This window comes from Nicotiana tabacum, chromosome 3 (assembly GCF_000715075.1).
Source record: "Nicotiana tabacum cultivar K326 chromosome 3, ASM71507v2, whole genome shotgun sequence".
In the NCBI taxonomy this organism is placed as follows: Eukaryota; Viridiplantae; Streptophyta; class Magnoliopsida; order Solanales; family Solanaceae; genus Nicotiana; species Nicotiana tabacum.
Genome location: NC_134082.1, coordinates 166,527,469 through 166,545,996, shown reverse-complemented (window position 1 = coordinate 166,545,996; position 18,528 = coordinate 166,527,469). Strand labels below are relative to the sequence as shown.

General features: G+C 39.2%; 1 protein-coding gene across 1 annotated transcript; it reads right to left on the bottom strand.

Moving 5' to 3' along the window:
- Positions 1 to 629: 629 nt before the first annotated feature.
- On the bottom strand, positions 630 to 2,751 carry LOC107813585 (purine permease 21-like). The gene is made up of 2 exons (XM_016638863.2): positions 2,165 to 2,751; positions 630 to 2,036 (listed from the first exon to the last, which is right to left on the bottom strand). Exon 2 carries the CDS (start codon positions 2,010 to 2,012, stop codon positions 891 to 893), a length of 1,122 nt encoding a protein of 373 aa, XP_016494349.1. The 5' UTR covers positions 2,013 to 2,036; positions 2,165 to 2,751; the 3' UTR covers positions 630 to 890.
- Positions 2,752 to 18,528: the final 15,777 nt, after the last annotated feature.

Sequence of the window (18,528 nt, the reverse complement as noted above, 5' to 3'; positions counted from 1 at the left end):
TAGCTTTAAAATATAACAGGAGTCATCCTGTGCAACTTTGTGTAGGTCAAGAAGCTGGTAAAAATTAAAGCTTAAACCAACAAGTATAAAAGGAAGAAAGCTATCTACTAGTAATATTTACATGATGCTCGAAAGAAATGTATAAAGGGGAGTGTTTCTTTCCCTAATTAAAGGGAAGGACATTGTCATAAACGTGGCCTCACATGCAAAGCTTGGTATTAAAGTTACAGTTAATAATATTGTATGTTCTTAAAAAAAAGAGCACAAAGATATAAAACTGATACTAGTGCTGCGAAGCCTTTTAATTATTAATTTGTCTTTTCTGCGTTTACCAAGTAGTAGAGCATGTAATTTGGATACCAGTCGAATCTTCCAATTTTATTTCATGATTTGTCTTTATTATCATCGGATTGACGCGTCGATTATCTATATAGTAAAGGTTCTCAAATCTAAACGTTTGCATAGAGTTTTATAAGCACTTAAGATTGAAGTCGTGTACCCACTTTTAGGGACAAAAACTTCAATAGAATACTGCAGTATCCAGTTAAGAATTTTCTTAAGGGTGTTTAAATTTGAAAGAAGTGAAAAAAGTTCCGCGACAAAGTGTATTCATAATATATTATACACCTTTAAAACCTACAGTAATATTTTATTTCTATACACACTATAATTTTTCGACAAATTGATCACCCTTTGACAATGTACCTTCGCCCCTGTTTTCTCAATTGTATACATATGTTTATGCATTGAGAAAAAGTAATACCATGAAAATGCTAACACAGACAATTGCTCAGAAATAGATCATAATGAGGGAATAACAATGAAAGAGTACTCCATGTAGATTAGAACTCATCATTTTTCAACTCTTAATTTTATGTTGTCTCACTAATTTATGCTTGTTCAACAAGGGAAACTTCAGATTCTTCATTGGCCTTTGACATATCAGCTTTGCGCTTTAGTTCATCAAGATATTGCTGATAAGCATAGGATAAAAATCCCCAAATGGCCAAAATCATGGAAACAGCCTTCATCCCACTCATCTTTTCATGGAATATAATAACAGCAAGAATTGGAATAAGAGGTATAGTCAATGCAGTAATGACATTGGCAAATAGGGCAGACACCTTCGTAATTAAGCTGAGAACAACAATTGTATAAACCTGCCAACACAAAGCATTCCATACCAATGTCATAACATAGGACAATTTCCCTAGCTTGTATTCCTGCATCTCTGTTTTAAGACCTTTCCATCCTCCGCTCGCGAAAAGGCCAATGAGAATGACACAAGTGGCGAAAAATGATTGCCAAATCACTAAGTTTATCACTTCTTTCATTGTTCGTTTTTTTATGATGTTCCTGAACACGCGCTCTGTGAATGATAACAACAATGCATAACCTGCTGAGGCAAATAGCTTACATATAAACCCTATTATATAATGTTTACCGCCTTTGTTATGGCCTGAAGAGGAGTCATCACGTTGCAACACAAGAAGAATTGATGAGATAGTGAGTAGGAATATAGAATTGGCTATATAGGTAGTTATTTTTTTAGAGTTGAGGAAAAATGAGAACAAGGTGTTGAACCCCAATTGAGTTGTGTTAATAAGGGAAAATGTTGAAACAGGGAGGTATAACAAGCCCACAGCACTCAACATACAACATCCACCCAATAGAGTACCAAGAAAGACGTATACCGATAATAACTTCCAAATAGATATAGCACTGCTCGTGTTGTTTTCGTCATCACTAATAAGAGTACATTTTTTAGGAATTTTATTCAGGAAATAAATGGGAAGAAGTAATGGAAATCCCCCATTTTGCAAAAGTGAAACCAACCATGTGGTTTTTCCACCCTCTTTGTAGTAAAGTTCGCCAAGGAGTGTAGCAGCGGATTGGCAACTCAGGACCAATACTATATTGAAGAATATTTCAATCCACTTCTTATATATATTTTGTACGCCAAGAAATGAAGGATTGAGGGAAAGCATTTGCATGAATATTCTTCCTAACATCTGCTTCCTTAGCTTCTTCTTGAACTATATATATGCAAATTAAAATGTAAATAATCTTAATTAGTGGGATTTCATAAAAGATGATGAACAAAAAGAAAAGGAGATCAAGAAATTAGCTGAGGGTTTGACTACAAAAACGTGAGAAAGCTTACGAGAAATATTGAGTTGCTTCTCCCATTGAAAATGATACTCCAAGTGCTTCACATTTGTCAAGATCCTCTACTCTTCAAGCAAATTAAAGGAGAAGTACAATTATCAAAGCAGTTGGTACTCTTTTTCTTCTTTGTTCGAGAAGGAGTTGCTCTTCGACGGCAGGAGCAAGTTTAGAAAGAAACAGAGCAAAGTATAGTTATTGAAGGAATAGTATACTGTTTAGGACGCCCATGTGGGCTAAAGCCAAAATCAATATTCTAGTGCATAAACAAAATGGAGTAGATATGTATATATAAAGAAAGTAAAATAATAAAAGGATAGAGAAAAGACACAATCGATGTGTTGTGAAACTCATTGTATAGTCATGTCATTTTAGAAAGATAAAAGGGAGACTTAATCATAGGAATTTCTAATTTCTTCCTTATAATTTTCTTTCCCAAGAACATGAAAACAATACTCTCCTGAAAACTCTCAAAGAATTTCAAGGCAAAGATTAGAATCGGTCAATCTTCCTATGTTATTATTTGCAGAAATCTTTCTTCTCTGTTTATTTTTCCATTTTCTCTGTCATTTCATCTAACAGTTAGAACAGAAACTGATAAGAGCAGGTTGAAGGAATTGGAACTATTTTTTCAAGTACTTTTTGAATAATTTGCAGGTAAGGCTGCCTACAATAGAAACTTGTGGTCCGGCCCTTCATTGGACCCCGCGCATAGCGGGAGCTTAGTGCACCAGACTATTATTTTTTACTTTTTGAATGATTTTAATTATTAATTATTGTGACTTATAAGACTACTAACTTTATATATAATTCATATATATGTACTAATTTTTATTTCAATTAACTCGAAGAATCTAAGTCTATATTCATATCAAAAGTTAAGTAATTTTATTCTGTTGTCCGAACCAGCTACATAAAATGGGAGGAGAGAGTAGTTTATATACGTTAAAAGATAATTTCTTTCCTAGCAGAGTCTCTCCTTCCTTTTAATATCTTACAAGCCTAAAAAATCATTAAAGGGGAAAGGTCCATTTCTGTTAATATTTCCACTGTCCAGGTTTATTTCATCATATTTAACCTTATTTAAATCATAACTTTACTTAGATATTTTGCTATCAACCTTATTTAGACAAGAGGGGTTGCTTGGATGGTAAGCAATCTCCACTTCCAACCAAGAGGTTGTGAGTTCGAGTCACCCAAGAGTAAGGTGAGGAGTTCTTGGAGGTAAGGATGCCGAGAGTCTATTTGGAAACAGCCTCTCTATCCCAGGGTAGGGGTCAAATTTTACTTGCTCCATCGTCAAATCCTTTGTTTGAACTTATATAGATCGTCCTTTTCACCTTCAACATGTAACCAAGTTAGGATTATTCCTTCAATAATCAAAGGTAGGACTTAGGAGTAACACTTTTTGTAAAAATTAGAAAGTGGTGAATTGCATTGGAGAAGAATGACAAAAGACGTTCAAATTAATTTGATGTAATTTCTTTCATTTTTACTCGTATCAACCCCAGTAACCCACTCCTACGACCCACCTCAACCTTCACATGCAATTATATAATAAGCCATCAGAATCCTAACATGAGATTCAACCTTTTATTCAAATCCATAGAAAGGAAGTCTAAACAAATAGTTTAATTCAACCAGGTAGCGAGAGTTACTTCAGAAGTGGAAGTACTTTACATGTTTGCTATGGGAAGTAATGTTGAAGAAAAGGAGCTGGATATAATTATCAGTAAGTTTCCCTTAATGTTTTAATTTAACTTCCTTCACTAGTTTCTTTTTCTTTTTATCTGAGGGTAAGTGACGTTGAAGACTTGAAGTTGATAGATAATGACAATAAAAACGGATTTAAGTCATATACCCTAATAGTATACAAAATTAAGCACTATTTGTACAATTTGACTCGATATAACATATTATTATTCTATTTTCAAATTTATCATATCAGGCTTACTATGTAAGTACGTACGTACTTTTATGGTATGTCAATGTAACCTGATAATATTAAAAATTTATACACCGCCGCATAAACTTAAACTCATAACAAATTATTGTATGTATATGGGCATTTTCTTTTACTTGTGTATGTTGGTGAAATAAAAGACGCTAGCTAACTTTGATCTTTTGGCTTATTCACAGTCCAAGAAGAAACTGAAGAAATGCAAAACTTGGAGAAAATTATTGTTGAACCTGAGTCATTGACTTTGACTGCCGGTAAATACAAGAGGTGGCTTGAAGTAGGGATCCACGCCTTCATTGTTCTGGCTAGTCAGTCAGTAGCTACAATACTTGGAAAGCTATATTACGACAAAGGCGGAAAGAGTACGTGGTTGGCTTCACTTGCTCATGTTGCGGAAGCCAAATGTATATAGTGTGAATAAGTCACAACTACTATATCAAAAATTATGACAGCCACCAAATAATAAATAAGACAATAAAGCAACAATAAAGGGAACACCAGAATTTACGAGGTTCGGCTAATTTTGCCTACTCCTCGGACACAACCAATATTTTATTTCACTCCAAAAATACAAGTGAAATAATACTAAAGAGAGAAGATACAAATGCCTTAAACAGATGAGAAGGCAAATGAGAGGTGTATTTAAATCCTAAACATTAGGCCTTCTTTTATAGGGGGAAATCCCCCTAAACCTCAAGAGCCCACCGATGTGGGACAAAATTTTGCTAAATTCAACAAATCTCCACCTTGGCAAAATTCCACATCTTCAATTTTCTCTCAATAACAAATTTTGATTGTGTCTTCATCTTTAATCTTCAGTTTTCAACAATGTTGATCAAATCCAAACAATGTTGAAACTTGACCGCAATCACCACCTTTGTCAGCATATCAGCAGGATTCTCCGTAGTATGAATTTTCTTCACTGTGACTCCACCTTCTTCTATGATTTCTCGTACGAAATGATACCGAACATCAATGTGATTCGTCCTTGCATGATACACTTGGTTCTTCGCTAATTGAATAGCACTTTGACTATCACAAAAAGTTGTGATACCTTTTTGTTCAACACCAAGCTCCTTTAGCAATCCTTGAAGCCAAATTGCCTCCTTCACAGCCTCTGTAATAGCCATGTACTCTGCCTCTGTTGTAGACAAAGCAACTGTTGACTGCAAAGTAGACTTCCAACTAACTGGTGCCTTTGCAAAAGTAAACACATAACCAGTAGTTGATCTTCGTTTGTCCAGATCACCCGCAAAATCGGAGTCACAATATCCAACTACAAACTGATTGTCTTCCTGCTCAAAAACTAACCCGACATCTACAGTATTATGAATATACCGTAAAATCCACTTCACAGCTTGCCAATACTCCTTCCCTGGATTGTGAATATATCTGCTAATAACTCTAACAGCTTGTGAAATGTCAGGCCTTGTGCAAACCATTGCATACATCAAGCTACCAACAACATTTACGTATGGTACCTTTGACATATACTCTCGTTCAGCTTCATCCATTGGCGACATAATAGTACTTAGCTTAAAATGAGAAGCAAGTGGAGTACTAACTGGCTTAGTCTTGTCATCTATGCCAAAACGTTGAAGTACTCTCTTCAAATATTCCTTTTGAGATAAATAGAGTTTCTTTGAACGTCTATCTCTAATTATCTCCATGCCAAGAATTTTCTTTGCCTCGCCCAGATCCTTCATCTCAAACTCCTTCTTCAGTTGAATCTTCAACTTATCAATTTCTTCCGAATTCTTGGAAGCTATCAACATATCATCAACATATAGGAGAAGATATATAAAGGAACCATCTTTAAGCATGTGCAAATACACACAATGATCGTATTTGCTTCTCTTGTACCCTTGCTGCAACATAAACTTGTCAAATCGTTTGTACCATTGTCTAGAAGATTGTTTCAAACCGTACAACGATTTTTCAAGTTTGCACACCATATTTTCTTTTCCAGCAACTTTGAATCCTTCTGGCTGAGTCATGTAGATTTCCTCCTCCAAGTTTCCATGTAAAAACGCAGTTTTTACATCCATCTGAACTAGTTCCAAATCCAATTGTGCTACCAAAGCCAACATAATTCTAATGGAAGAATGTTTTACAACTGGAGAAAACACTTCATTGTAATCAATTCCCTCCTTTTGAGCATATCCTTTGGCCACCAATCTTGCTTTGTAGCGAACATCTACTTGGTTAGGAAATCCTTCTTTCTTTGCAAATACCCATTTGCACCCAATTGCTTTCTTTCCCTTCGGGAGATTGGCCAATCTCCATGTATGATTCTGATGAAGGGACTGTATTTCATCATTCATGGCAATCCTCCACTTATCTTCTTCTGAACTTTGGACTTCGTCTTTATAAGTAGTAGGAACATCATCAGCTACAATTGAGGTTGCACAAGCAACCGTCTCTATGAGACGAACAGGTTTCGTTATTGTTCTTTTTGGCCTGCTGGTTGCTATTGATTCAAGTTGTTGTTGAGGTTCCTGAGTTGGAATCTCCTCTACTGGTTCTCCTTCCAGAGGGTAATCTTCATTTGTTTCCTCCCCTGCTTCTTGTGTAGGAAAAATAAATTTTCCCTCAAACTTCACCTGCTTAGAAGCACCTTTATTTTGTTTGGTGTCTTCTGTTACCTTATTTACCATAGCAGATTCATCAAAGGTAACATCTCTGCTGAATATTACTTTCTTTGTCATAGGACACCATAAACGATATCCTTTGACTCCAGAAGTAATTCCCATAAAAATAGCCTTCTTTGCCCTTGGATCCAATTTTGACTCCGTCACATGATAATATGCAGTTGAGCCAAACACGTGCAAAGAGTTATAATCTATAACAGGTTTTCCATACCATTTTTCAAATGGTGTCTTGCCATCAGTAGCAGCAGATGGTAGACGATTAATGAGGTGACATGCATATGTAATTGCCTCAGCCCAAAATTCTTTGCCCAAGCCAGCATTGGACAACATACACCGTACCTTCTCCAGCAAGGTCCGGTTCATACGTTCTGCCACTCCATTTTGTTGTGGTGTATGTCTAACAGTGAAGTGTCGGACGATGCCATCATTTTCACAGACCTTATTGAAATGATCATTTTTGTATTCACCTCCATTGTCTGTGCGAATACACTTGATCCTCTTGCCTGTTTGATTCTCCACCATCGTTTTCCATTTGAGAAAAATTCCCAACACTTCATCTTTGCTCTTCATTGTATACACCCATACACTTCGGGAAAAATCATCAACAAAGGTTACAAAATAGTGCTTCCCACCCAATGAAGGTGTTTTGGAAGGACCCCAAACATCAGAGTGTACATAATCCAAAATGCCTTTAGTATTATGGATCGCTGTACCAAATTTAACCCTTGTCTGTTTCCCTTTAACACAATGCTCACAAAACTCCAAGTTGCAAGCCTTTACTCCTTTTAACAATCCTTGATCTGATAGAGTTTTCAAGGATTTTCCTCTAGCATGTCCCAAGCGCATGTGTCATAGCTTGGTTGCTTCTGCCTCTTTGTCGTCACTGGATGTCACTGTCGCTGTCCCAATAACTGTATTGCCACGATAGCGGTACATATTATTATTCTTCCGATTAGCCTTCATTACCACTAGTGCACCGGAGCATACTCTCATCACTCCATTTTCTACAATGATTTTGAACCCTTTTGATTCAAGGGCTCCCACAGAGATGAGATTCTTCTTCAAATCTGGTACATATCGAACATCTGTTAATGTTCTGATCATTCCAACATGGTTCCTTAATCGTATTGAACCAATCCCATATAAGGTAAGAGAGCTGTTATCCGCTATGTGAATAATTCCATATTCTCCTTCTTGAAAATCCACGAACCAGTCCCTGTTGGGACACATATGATAGCTACAAGCCGAGTCCATCAACCATATGTCTGATGATTGTCACACCTCCTTTTTGCGTGCCCGGCCCCGAAGGGTTAAATGCGCGAGGGGAGTTTTTCCAATTTAAGTGACAATATTCGAAATGGGATTATTTATTTAATTCAGAGTCGCCACTTGGGAAAGGTTTGGTTTTTGGTATCCCAAGTCACCGGTTTATCTTGAATCCCAAATCGAGGAAATTTTCGACTTTTCCAAATGAAGTATGCGAACCAGAAATTCTAAGTATGGAATTCTGTTGACCCGAGGGAAGGTGTTAGGCACCCTCGAATCCCGTGGTTCTAGCATGGTCGCTTAAATTGTTATAATGGCTAAATATCTGATTAAAATACATGTTATGACTTACGTGCTTTTATTAAGTTTAAACCGCTTTTATCATTATCACTTATTTTTATAGAATTGCAACGTCGTGAAAATGCATCTCGAACCACGTCACAATCAATGCGCCCGTGATCGTCAACACATTTTGACTTCGTTGAGATTTGGATTTGGGTCACATCAATGTGCACCCGAATTTAAGAATATGATTTAATTAAGCCGCACCTAAAGAGTCTAACGCGTTATTATTTTTTGAGAAGGCTATGAGATTCACTAAACGGCCTAGCCTGAATTCTAAATATTATGATTAGTTGTTGAGGTCCCCGCAATTTGCATTTTTTATTTGGCGAGGCTCGTCTCATTATTTTAGAAGAGGATATCCTAAAGTGACTACATTTCTATTATTTTTGTTTCCAAAAATAGAAGAAAGAAAGATGTATGCTAATTGAAGTATATGCTTTGGCCTAAACCGGATTCCTATCAATTTCTAATTACTTATAAAGTGAGAAGACGCCATACCTTACGAAAATGCTTTGATTGAACAAAGAAATTACATGTGAGATTGATGAAATGCAATACTTAATCCGACAACATCCTTAAGTCGAATCCAAATCAAATTGCTTAAACAGGATTAACAGAGTTCTTTATTAAAAGATGTTACTGATAATGTTCAAAACTAGTCCTATAAACTGCCTAAAGAAATCGAAACTGGATGATTCAAGACTGTATTATATTTGGCTAGATTTAACAGCCATTTGCCCCTACCTATTCAAACGTAACTAGAAGAAGAGTGTGAATTAACAATTCTACCAAATGATAGCACATTCCATAAATTATATGACTACATCACGTGTACTGCCAACAACCCTATCGCAGTTTTAGACTAGAATATTTTCAATTAAGTACAAACTTACTAATGTGTTTTCTATTGGACTACCAATAACAGAATTTATACAACTTTAACAATATTCGCAAAGCTGTAAGTAAGGCAACATATGATTTAAAAATTCTTCAGATCTTTCAATTCATGCCTCTCATGGTTACATCAGTATGAAATGTGTACCTGGATGTTGAATACGACAGAAGAAAAGGAAGAAGATAGAGAAGATCAGCAGCAACAAGAACAGAGTAACAGCAGCAAACAAAATAACACAGCAGAACAGGCTCGGGTGCAAGAATACAACTATAGCCGATAGAAAGAGTGGCCAAATGACAGCAGCACACAGTGGAGTAGAATCAAAACTCCAGGCAGACCAAAACCAGTAGTAAACCAATGAAAACACTCGACTAGTAGACTCAATTGGAACTTTAAAGAATCGGAATTGATTGAACAGATTGAACAAATGAAACCCAAACGGCAATAGGAAGAAGCAGTTTCTGATTGTTGACTGTATGCTTTCTTTTTCTTAACCTCTCTCTATCTGTTCTGAAAATCCCAACCCCCAGTCCAGTCTGAGTTCCCTATGTGTGTTCCCTAATATCAGATGTATTCCTCTCCTATCCCTGTCTCATATATGCTCTGTGTGTATTAATATCTATGTATTTCAGCTCTCCCCTTCAATCTCTTCTCTCCTCTGTGTTCACTCTATCTCTGCCCCCTATATGCTCTGTATATCCCTCTAATATCAGGTGTTATCCCCCTTTCCAACTGATGGAAGTCTGTGTCTATTCCTAATCCCCTCTCCCTCTGTGTTCACTAATATCCGATCCCTTCCATGTGTCTTATGTCTTCCCTTTTATAAGCCTTCACATTACCCCTTTTACAGCCTGATAGATTAAAAGAAACCCCTCCCATGTGCCCTCTTCTTTTCAGTTCCACTTAGCTATTTAAGTATTAACCCCCATCAACATTCCCTGGCAGACTTATTCTTTAAAAAGGTTTAATACTTCTTTAAACTAAAGCAAAGTATGGGCAGCAGAATATATCTGACAGCATATGCTGTCAAACCATTTTTAAATCAAAAGCCCTTTATGCAGGAACCAGGCTGTGCACAAGTGCACCTGTGGTGCATAAATGCACATGCTGTGCCAAGTGCACATGCCCTCCAATTCAGAACTTTAAACAAAACATTCCTTTTACATTACTGATTCAAATTAACAACTATAAGTAAACAAACTCAGTTCTTAATTGATTCAAACAAATTCTTAGCAGAAGTAAGTCGATTTGTTATTGCTCGGATAACTGAAACTAATTGACGACATATGTCGACTCGGCTATACTAGTTATAACACATACAATAGTAACCAAAAATCAGACATTTGACTGTAACGACACACGATTTGAATTATATTGACTAAGCAGAATTGTACCTGAAGAATCAGTTAATCAGTTCAAATTTGAAATTTAACTAATTGCACAACAAATACATACATTCACATTATCAAAACAAGTAGAAGAAGAAACTCAATCAAACAAACAAAGGTTCGGGCAAGGTGGACATGACATAGTTAATAAAAACTCAAAACAAAAGATTTCAACAATTATGAACAGCTTTTAAAACAATCACACGGACTAAAATAGATAAAGAAAAGCAAACTCACCTTAAAACCCAAAAATCAGAAAATCTTGACTTGGATTCGAACAAACCTTTCTTAAGGCTGAACGAAGATGAGAAACACTTCGATTAAGGTCCATTAGACCTTAATCTCTTTGGCTCGAACAAACACGGAACATGCACGGGGAAAACTAGGGTTCAAAAAATTAGATCTGGGATTCGTGTTTCCCTGGTTAGATTCGGACCAAACCAAGCATGGTTTGGTCACGAGGGGGTCTGGGGACTGTCTGGTATGAATTTAGGGCAGATTGGTGTAGATCGAGTTTGACTCGAATCTTCAAATGAAGATTCGAGAAGATGGGAAGGGATTCGAACTAAGTAGTCAACAGATCCATGTTTAGGATGGCAAGGGGATTCTATGGTGTTAAGGGCGGGGTCACCGGCGTCCGTGCCGCCGGTTTTCATGGTGAAGGGTACAGGGGCGGCTCTAGGGTTTGGGGTTCTGGTGAAGACGACGAAGGCTGGGGTTTGGATAGGGGGGCAGGGTAAGGTAAGAGGCTTATATATGGAATGGGTGGGTCGATCTCAACCGTCGGATGAGGCACGATGAAGGGCCAGGATCCTTCAGCTCGAAGGAAACGGTGTCGTTTCATCTTTTAGAGGGTTTGGGTCGGTCCGAGTGGAAACGGGTCGGGGTCATTAGTGGGTTATGAGGAGGTGATCTTGGCCGTTGATCATTCAGAGATCAACGGCTCAGATCAGACTCAACCATTACGACGTCGTTTGGACGTCCTTGGTGTCAACTGGACACGGACCGGGCAAGCCTGGTTTTGGGCTGAGTTTGTTTGGGCCAATTTGTTAAAATTGGCCCAAGTCCGAAAAAGGAAGAGCTCTTTTTTTTATTATTTCCTTTTCTTCTTTATTTTAAAAAAAAAACAAAACTAAGTAAAATCAAATTAAAATTAAATAAACACTTACAATTATTTGCACACACATTAAAATAATTCAAAATAGGTAAAAATCAAACAAAACAAAATCACGGACAAAGACGCCTGTTTATGATTTTCTATTTAACAACCGTGTTACGGTTCAGATTACGCATGACACGTACATTTTTTGTATTTTGTTTTAATAAAGTAAAAATGGGAAAAAATCATAAATAATTAACAAAGTGCCATGTAAGAATCCAAAAATTGTACAACGGGATCAATTGTTATTACTTTTTTTTTATTTCTTTTGGAGCGATTGTCGCGCGAAACAAAAATCACGTGCTCACAGTTGCCCCTCTTTGTTCGGAAACACGAAGAGTTTTCGTGCAAAGATAAAGTGAGCGTGTATGAGCGATTTTTGCCTATGGACTACTCCGTGTGAAGCATGTTTTTTGAAAGATCTGACCGAATCTTGCTTCAAAGATTTCCTATATATCCTGGGCTAAACAGGAATCAGGTCAATGTAGTTCGGGAAGTTTTGGTAGCTGGGACTACCATGGGATTGCAATGCTTGTTGCTACTGCTGTTGCTGTTGTCACTGCTGCGTCACTGACCGCCTTATTACAACCAAACGAAAATTGGAAACTGAACTAACTACTTATATGCATGTCAACTGCTAGTTACAAGATTCCTATCTATGATTCTTTTACGACTTGATCTTGGGTCTTAGCTGATTCTGCTTGTAGACTCCGATCTGAATCTTGATGCTTGCGGGTTGCGGCGACCTGTTTAATCTCTGGGATACTGAGTGAGACGCGATTGGCAGGGTTCAGGACCTTAATCAAATGTTGGAGTCAATCCGCCTTCCATTTACTCCGAATCTTGGGACATCTTTTTTTCTTTTTTTTTTCTTCTTTGATTCCGAATTGGGACTCATCTCGTGGGTCATTTCGATCCATGTGGCTCGAGGTTAGACCTGCGGGAGAAAACAAACGAACGAAATTTTCTGCCCCAGTTTCATTAGGAAAATTTCGTTAATTATTCGCCAGGAAGTTCATAAAATTGATGAAGGAAGATAAAAATGCTTAGTTCAGGATTGGAGCCCTAATACCGACTAGCTGGGGAGAAGTTCAGTTTTAGAGTTAAAACTCTAATACTGACCAACTGGGGAAAAGTTCAGCTTAGGGTTTAAAACCCTACTGCTGACTGAAGGAAAAGTTCAGTTTAGGGTTTAAAACCCTAATGCTAACTAAAGGAAGAATTCAGTTTAGGGTTTAAAACCCTAATGCTGATTGCATGGAAAAGCTCAGTTTAGGGTTTAAAACCCTAATGCTGGCTGAATGGGAAAAAGTTCAGTTTAGGGTTTAAAACCCTAATGCTGTCTAAAGGAAAATTTCAGTTTAGGGTTTAAAACCCTAATGTTGATTGCATGAAAAAGCTCAGTTTAGGGTTTAAAACCCTAATGCTGGCTAAATAGGAAAAAGTTCAGTTTAGGGTTTAAAACCCTAATGCTGACTAAAGGAAAAATTCAGTTTAGGGTTTAAAACCCTAATGATGATTGCATGGAAAAGCTCAGTTCAGGGTTTAAAACCCTAATGCTGGCTGAATGGGAAAAAGTTCAATTTAGGGTTTAAAACCCTAATGCTGACTAAAGGAAAAATTCAGTTTAGGGTTTAAAACCCTAATGCTGATTGCATGGAAAAGCTCAGTTTAGGGTTTAAAACCCTAATGCTGGCTGAATGGGAAAAAGTTCAGTTTAGGGTTTAAAACCCTAATGCTGACTAAAGGAAAAATTCAGTTTAGGGTTTAAAACCCTAATGCTGATTGCATGGAAAAGCTCAGTTTAGGGTTTAAAACCCTAATGCTGGCTGAATGGGAAAAAGTTCAGTTTAGGGTTTAAAACCCTAATGCTGACTAAAGGAAAAATTCAGTTTAGGGTTTAAAACCCTAATGCTGATTGCATGGAAAAGCTCAGTTCAGGGTTTAAAACCCTAATGCTGGCTGAATGGGAAAAAGTTCAGTTTAGGGTTTAAAACTCTAATGCTGACTAAAGGAAAAATTCAGTTTAGGGTTTAAAACCCTAATGCTGATTGCATGGAAAAGCTCAGTTTAGGGTTTAAAACCCTAATGCTGGCTGAATGGGAAAAAGTTCAGTTTAGGGTTTAAAACCCTAATGCTGACTAAAGGAAAAATTCAGTTTAGGGTTTAAAACCCTAATGCTGATTGCATGGAAAAGCTCAGTTCAGGGTTTAAAACCCTAATGCTGATGGCTGGGGACAAAATTCGAGAACAAGCGCTGACTTCTTTTTTATTGAATTTTCTTACTTTAGTAGAAGATAAAAGGGAGTTTCGTGGAAACTTACCTTTCGAGTGAATTCCTTATTACCAAAATATTTCTTGTACCCATGCACCTTCTTCTTTGGGCGACCCCTACTTCTTGCACGGTTGTCTTGTATTACACCTGTTTCAACTTTTTAGACAAAGAACAAATGTTAGTTTGGAAATGACGGTCGGTTTGGTGACCTTGATCGTTCCCGGTTGCTTTGTTGCGTCTTCCTTTCTGTTGTGAAGTCCCGCCATTGATTTGATTCATATGTCGGAACCCTTTAGACTGCTCAGGCTTGCATTTCCAGATTCTGTGATGATTTGCCTCGTAAGGCTCTTTTTCTTTTCTCTTTTTTTTTTGTGTCCCGTTTTGATTGGAGGTTCTCAACGGGGATTTTATTGGAGGTATTCTGTGGGAATTTGTACAAAAGGAAGCTCTGTGGGGGAATATTTACAAAGTGGATTCTTTGTGTGGATTTTGTACAATAGGCATGCCGGGTATCTGTTTCAAAACGAGTTTCCCAGGGTTTGTTGGGGTAAGCTTTGTTGGGGAATATTTACAAAGGGACTCGCTGGGGATGTGCTGAGGAAATTCCAACGGGGAATTTTTATTTTTTTTTTAAATTTCTTATTAGGGAGACTCTGTGGGAGATTGTACCAGGAGGGACTCTGTGGGGATTTGCACAGAGGGAGACTCTGTGGGGATTCGTCTGAAGGCGGACTTGCTGGGGGAGATTTCTCTATTTCCTCTTTACTTAAAACACCATCAAACATCATGATTCATCAGGCTTGGGCAATCGTACCAACGAAATGAGGCGTTTTCCTTCATGAGACAGGATTCCGTGCAAACAAACCTGCCACCTGCCCTTTCCGGTGTATCCTGAACTTGGGGTTAAAACATAAAAGGGATTCGAAGAGAAGCAAAGAAAGGAGAAAACAAATTTCAGGGAGGGAGTGTCCCTTTTGGGACGAGAAAGACTTATCTGAGGAAGATAACGCTGGCTTTAAATGACATGACATGCTCTTTGGACTGGACGCCTGACCTTCCATGAACTTGCGTCTCCCTGAACCAGAACGGATCTGTGATTCTAAACCGGTGGAGCTTTGCCGAGACCTTCTTGGGGTGGAGTCATTCATTTTCGGCCAACAGCGCCCTTTGCGGGTTTTCGCCAGCTGACCTCTCTCATTTCTCTTCCTGTCATCGCTTGATAGCACTCTTTGTGAGTTTTTACTAAACAAGCTCTCTCATTTTGGTTTCTCTACTCCCGTCGCCTCGTGGTGCCCGAAGGTTTTCACCGACGAGACTCTCTCATTTTATCTCTCTCAGTGCCGGTCTCCATTTGTGACGCTTATTGGTTCCCCACCATCTTCGATAATTGATTTGAAGGCTTGTGCTTGGTAAAGAAGGGTAGATAATACTAACTTCTCAACTGCTCGACGTGCCCCGGTTTCAATTTCAGGGTGAATGGGATTTTATTGTTGGTGTGACTGAACCTCAGGGAGAGGCTGCCTACGTATCCTTTCGGAATCAAGTCAAACGTAGTTCAGGCCTCAATCAATGTTTTTTTTTATAATTTATAAGCGGCTCAAAGGTTTGTAGAGAGAATTGGGCAGTGTTTGGGGAGTAGTGGGAATAAAACCTTCATCATTTCAAATGTGTCAAGACTACTGGAGTATAATTCAGACGTAGTATCTCTTGACTGCATCCGCATTTACTGCTGTGTCGGGGTCATTTCCTTCGATATCACCTAAATACAATGCTCCTCTCGGCAATATCTTCCTTATGATGTATGGGCCTTTCCAATTTGGAGCAAACTTCCCTTTTGCTTCCTCATGATGCGGCAGAATACGCCTCAGTACCAGCTGACCTACTTCGAAATTCCTGGGTCAGACTTTCTTGTTGTAAGCACGGGCCATTCTTCGTTGGTACAGCTGTCCGTGACAAACCGCGGCCATTCGCTTTTCATCAATCAAAGTCAATTGCTCTAACCGAGTCTTGACCCACTCGCTGTCTTCGATTTCTGCTTCGACAATGGTTCGAAGCGAAGGAATTTCTACCTCTGCCGGTATTACATCCTCGATCCCATAAACCAGAAGATAAGGAGTCGCTCCTACTGATGTGCGTACCGTAGTGCGATACCCCAACAGTGCAAATGGTAACTGCTCATGCCACTGTCGGGAACTTTGGATGGTTTTCCTCAAAATCTTCTTGATGTTTTTGTTTGCCGCTTCTACAACACCATTGGCCTTCGGCCGATAAGGAGTAGAATTCCTATGTGTTATCTTGAATTGCTCGCATACATCTCCCATCAAATGACTGTTCAAGTTTGCCACGTTATTTGTAATGATAGTCGCAGGAATACCGAAACGATAGATAAGATTTGAGTGTACAAAATCAACTACAGCTTTTTTAGTGACCGACTTGAGAGTGACAGCTTCTACCCATTTTGTGAAGTAGTCTATGGCAACCAGTATAAACCTGTGTCCATTCAAAGCCTTTGGTTCGATTGGTCCAATGACGTCCATGCCCCAGGCGACAAATGGCCAAGGTACGGACATGGGATGCAGTTCCGTGGGAGGTGCATGAATCAAATCACCGTGCACCTGACACTGATGACACTTCCGAACGAAGCTAAAGCAGTTTTTTTCCATGGTCATCCAGTAATAACCCGCTCGAAGGATTTTCTTCCCTAAGACATACCCGTTCATGTGAGGTCCGCACACACCTGCGTGTACTTCGTGCATGATCTTTCTCGCTTCCTCGATATCGACACATCTTAGGAGATTGAGGTCCTGGGTCCTTTTATATAATAATTCACCGCTCAGAAAGAAACCACTTGCATGTCGCCTAATGGTCCTCTTTTGATCTCCAGTAGCGTGCTCGGGGTATTCTTGCGTCTTCAGGAACCTCTTGATGTCATGGTACCAAGGCTGCGTATTTGATCCCGCCTCGATTACACAGCAGTAACCGTGTCTTTCCTTGATTTGGATTTCCAAAGGATCGACGTGGGCGTTGCCCGGGTAGGGTAGCATTGAAGCCAAAGTAGCGAGTGCATCTGCCAGTTCATTGTGACACCTCGGGATATACCTGAACTCTATTGAGGTAAAGCGCTTGCTGAGGTCCTCCACATGCTGTCGGTAAGGGATAAGTTTGACATCCCGAGTTTCCCATTCACCTTGAGCTTGCCGGATAATCAGGTCAGAATCTCCCATAATCAGTAATTCTTCGACATCCTGATCGATTGCCATATGCATGCCCATGATGCAGGCTTCATACTCAGCTGTATTATTTGTGCAAAAGAAACGAAGTCTAGCTGTGGCGGGATAATGCTGACCAGAAGGCGAGATCAAAATTGCCCCAATCCCTACACCCTTGGCGTTCACGGCTCCATCAAAGAACATCTTCCAAATATGAGCTTCCTCCGAGACCACTTCTGCGGTGTTTACTTCTTCATCTGGAAAGTAGGTATCCAATGGCTGGTATTCCTCATCGACCGGATTTTCGGCCAAATGATCTGCTAACGCCTGGGCCTTCATTGCCGTGCGAGTGACATAGACTATGTCGAATTCCGTAAGAAAGATTTGCCATTTAGCCAGTCTCCCAGTAGGCATTGGTTTCTGAAATATATACTTCAAAGGATCCAACCTGCTTATGAGGAGCGTGGTGTGGGCTTGGAGATAATGTCTCAACTTTTGAGCAACCCATGTGAGAGCGCAGCATGTCCTTTCCAGCAGAGTGTATTTGGCCTCGTAGCCGGTGAATTTCTTGCTCAAGTAGTAGATTGCTTGCTCCTTCTTTCCGGTTACGTCGTGTTGCCCGAGGACGCAGCCGAAAGAGTTCTCCAAGACTGTTAGATACAAGAAAAGTGGCCTTCCCGGTTCTGGAGGGACCAAGACCGGGGGATTCGAAAGGTATTCTTTGACTTTATCAAAGGCTTCTTGACACTCAATTGTCCATTTGATCGCTGCATCTTTCCTTAACAGCTTGAATATGGGCTCACACGTGCTTGTCAGCTGGGCAATAAACCGACTGATGTAATTCAACCTGCCTAACAGACTCATCACGTCTTTCTTTGTTCTCGGGGGAGGTAGATCTCTGATGGATTTTATCTTAGTTGGATCTAGCTCGATTCCTCTCCTGCTTACGATGAAACCCAAAAGTTTGCCCGACGGAACTCCGAAAGCGCACTTGGCTGGGTTTAGCTTCAAGTCATACTTCCTTAATCTCTCGAAGAATTTCCTCAAGTCTTGGATGTGATTATCCTGCGTCCTGGACTTGACTATCACATCGTCTACGTACACCTCTATTTCCTGATGCATCATGTCATGGAAAATGGCAGTCATGGCCCTCATGTAAGTAGCCCCCGCATTCTTCAAACCAAATGGCATGACCCGGTAGCAGTAGGTGCCCC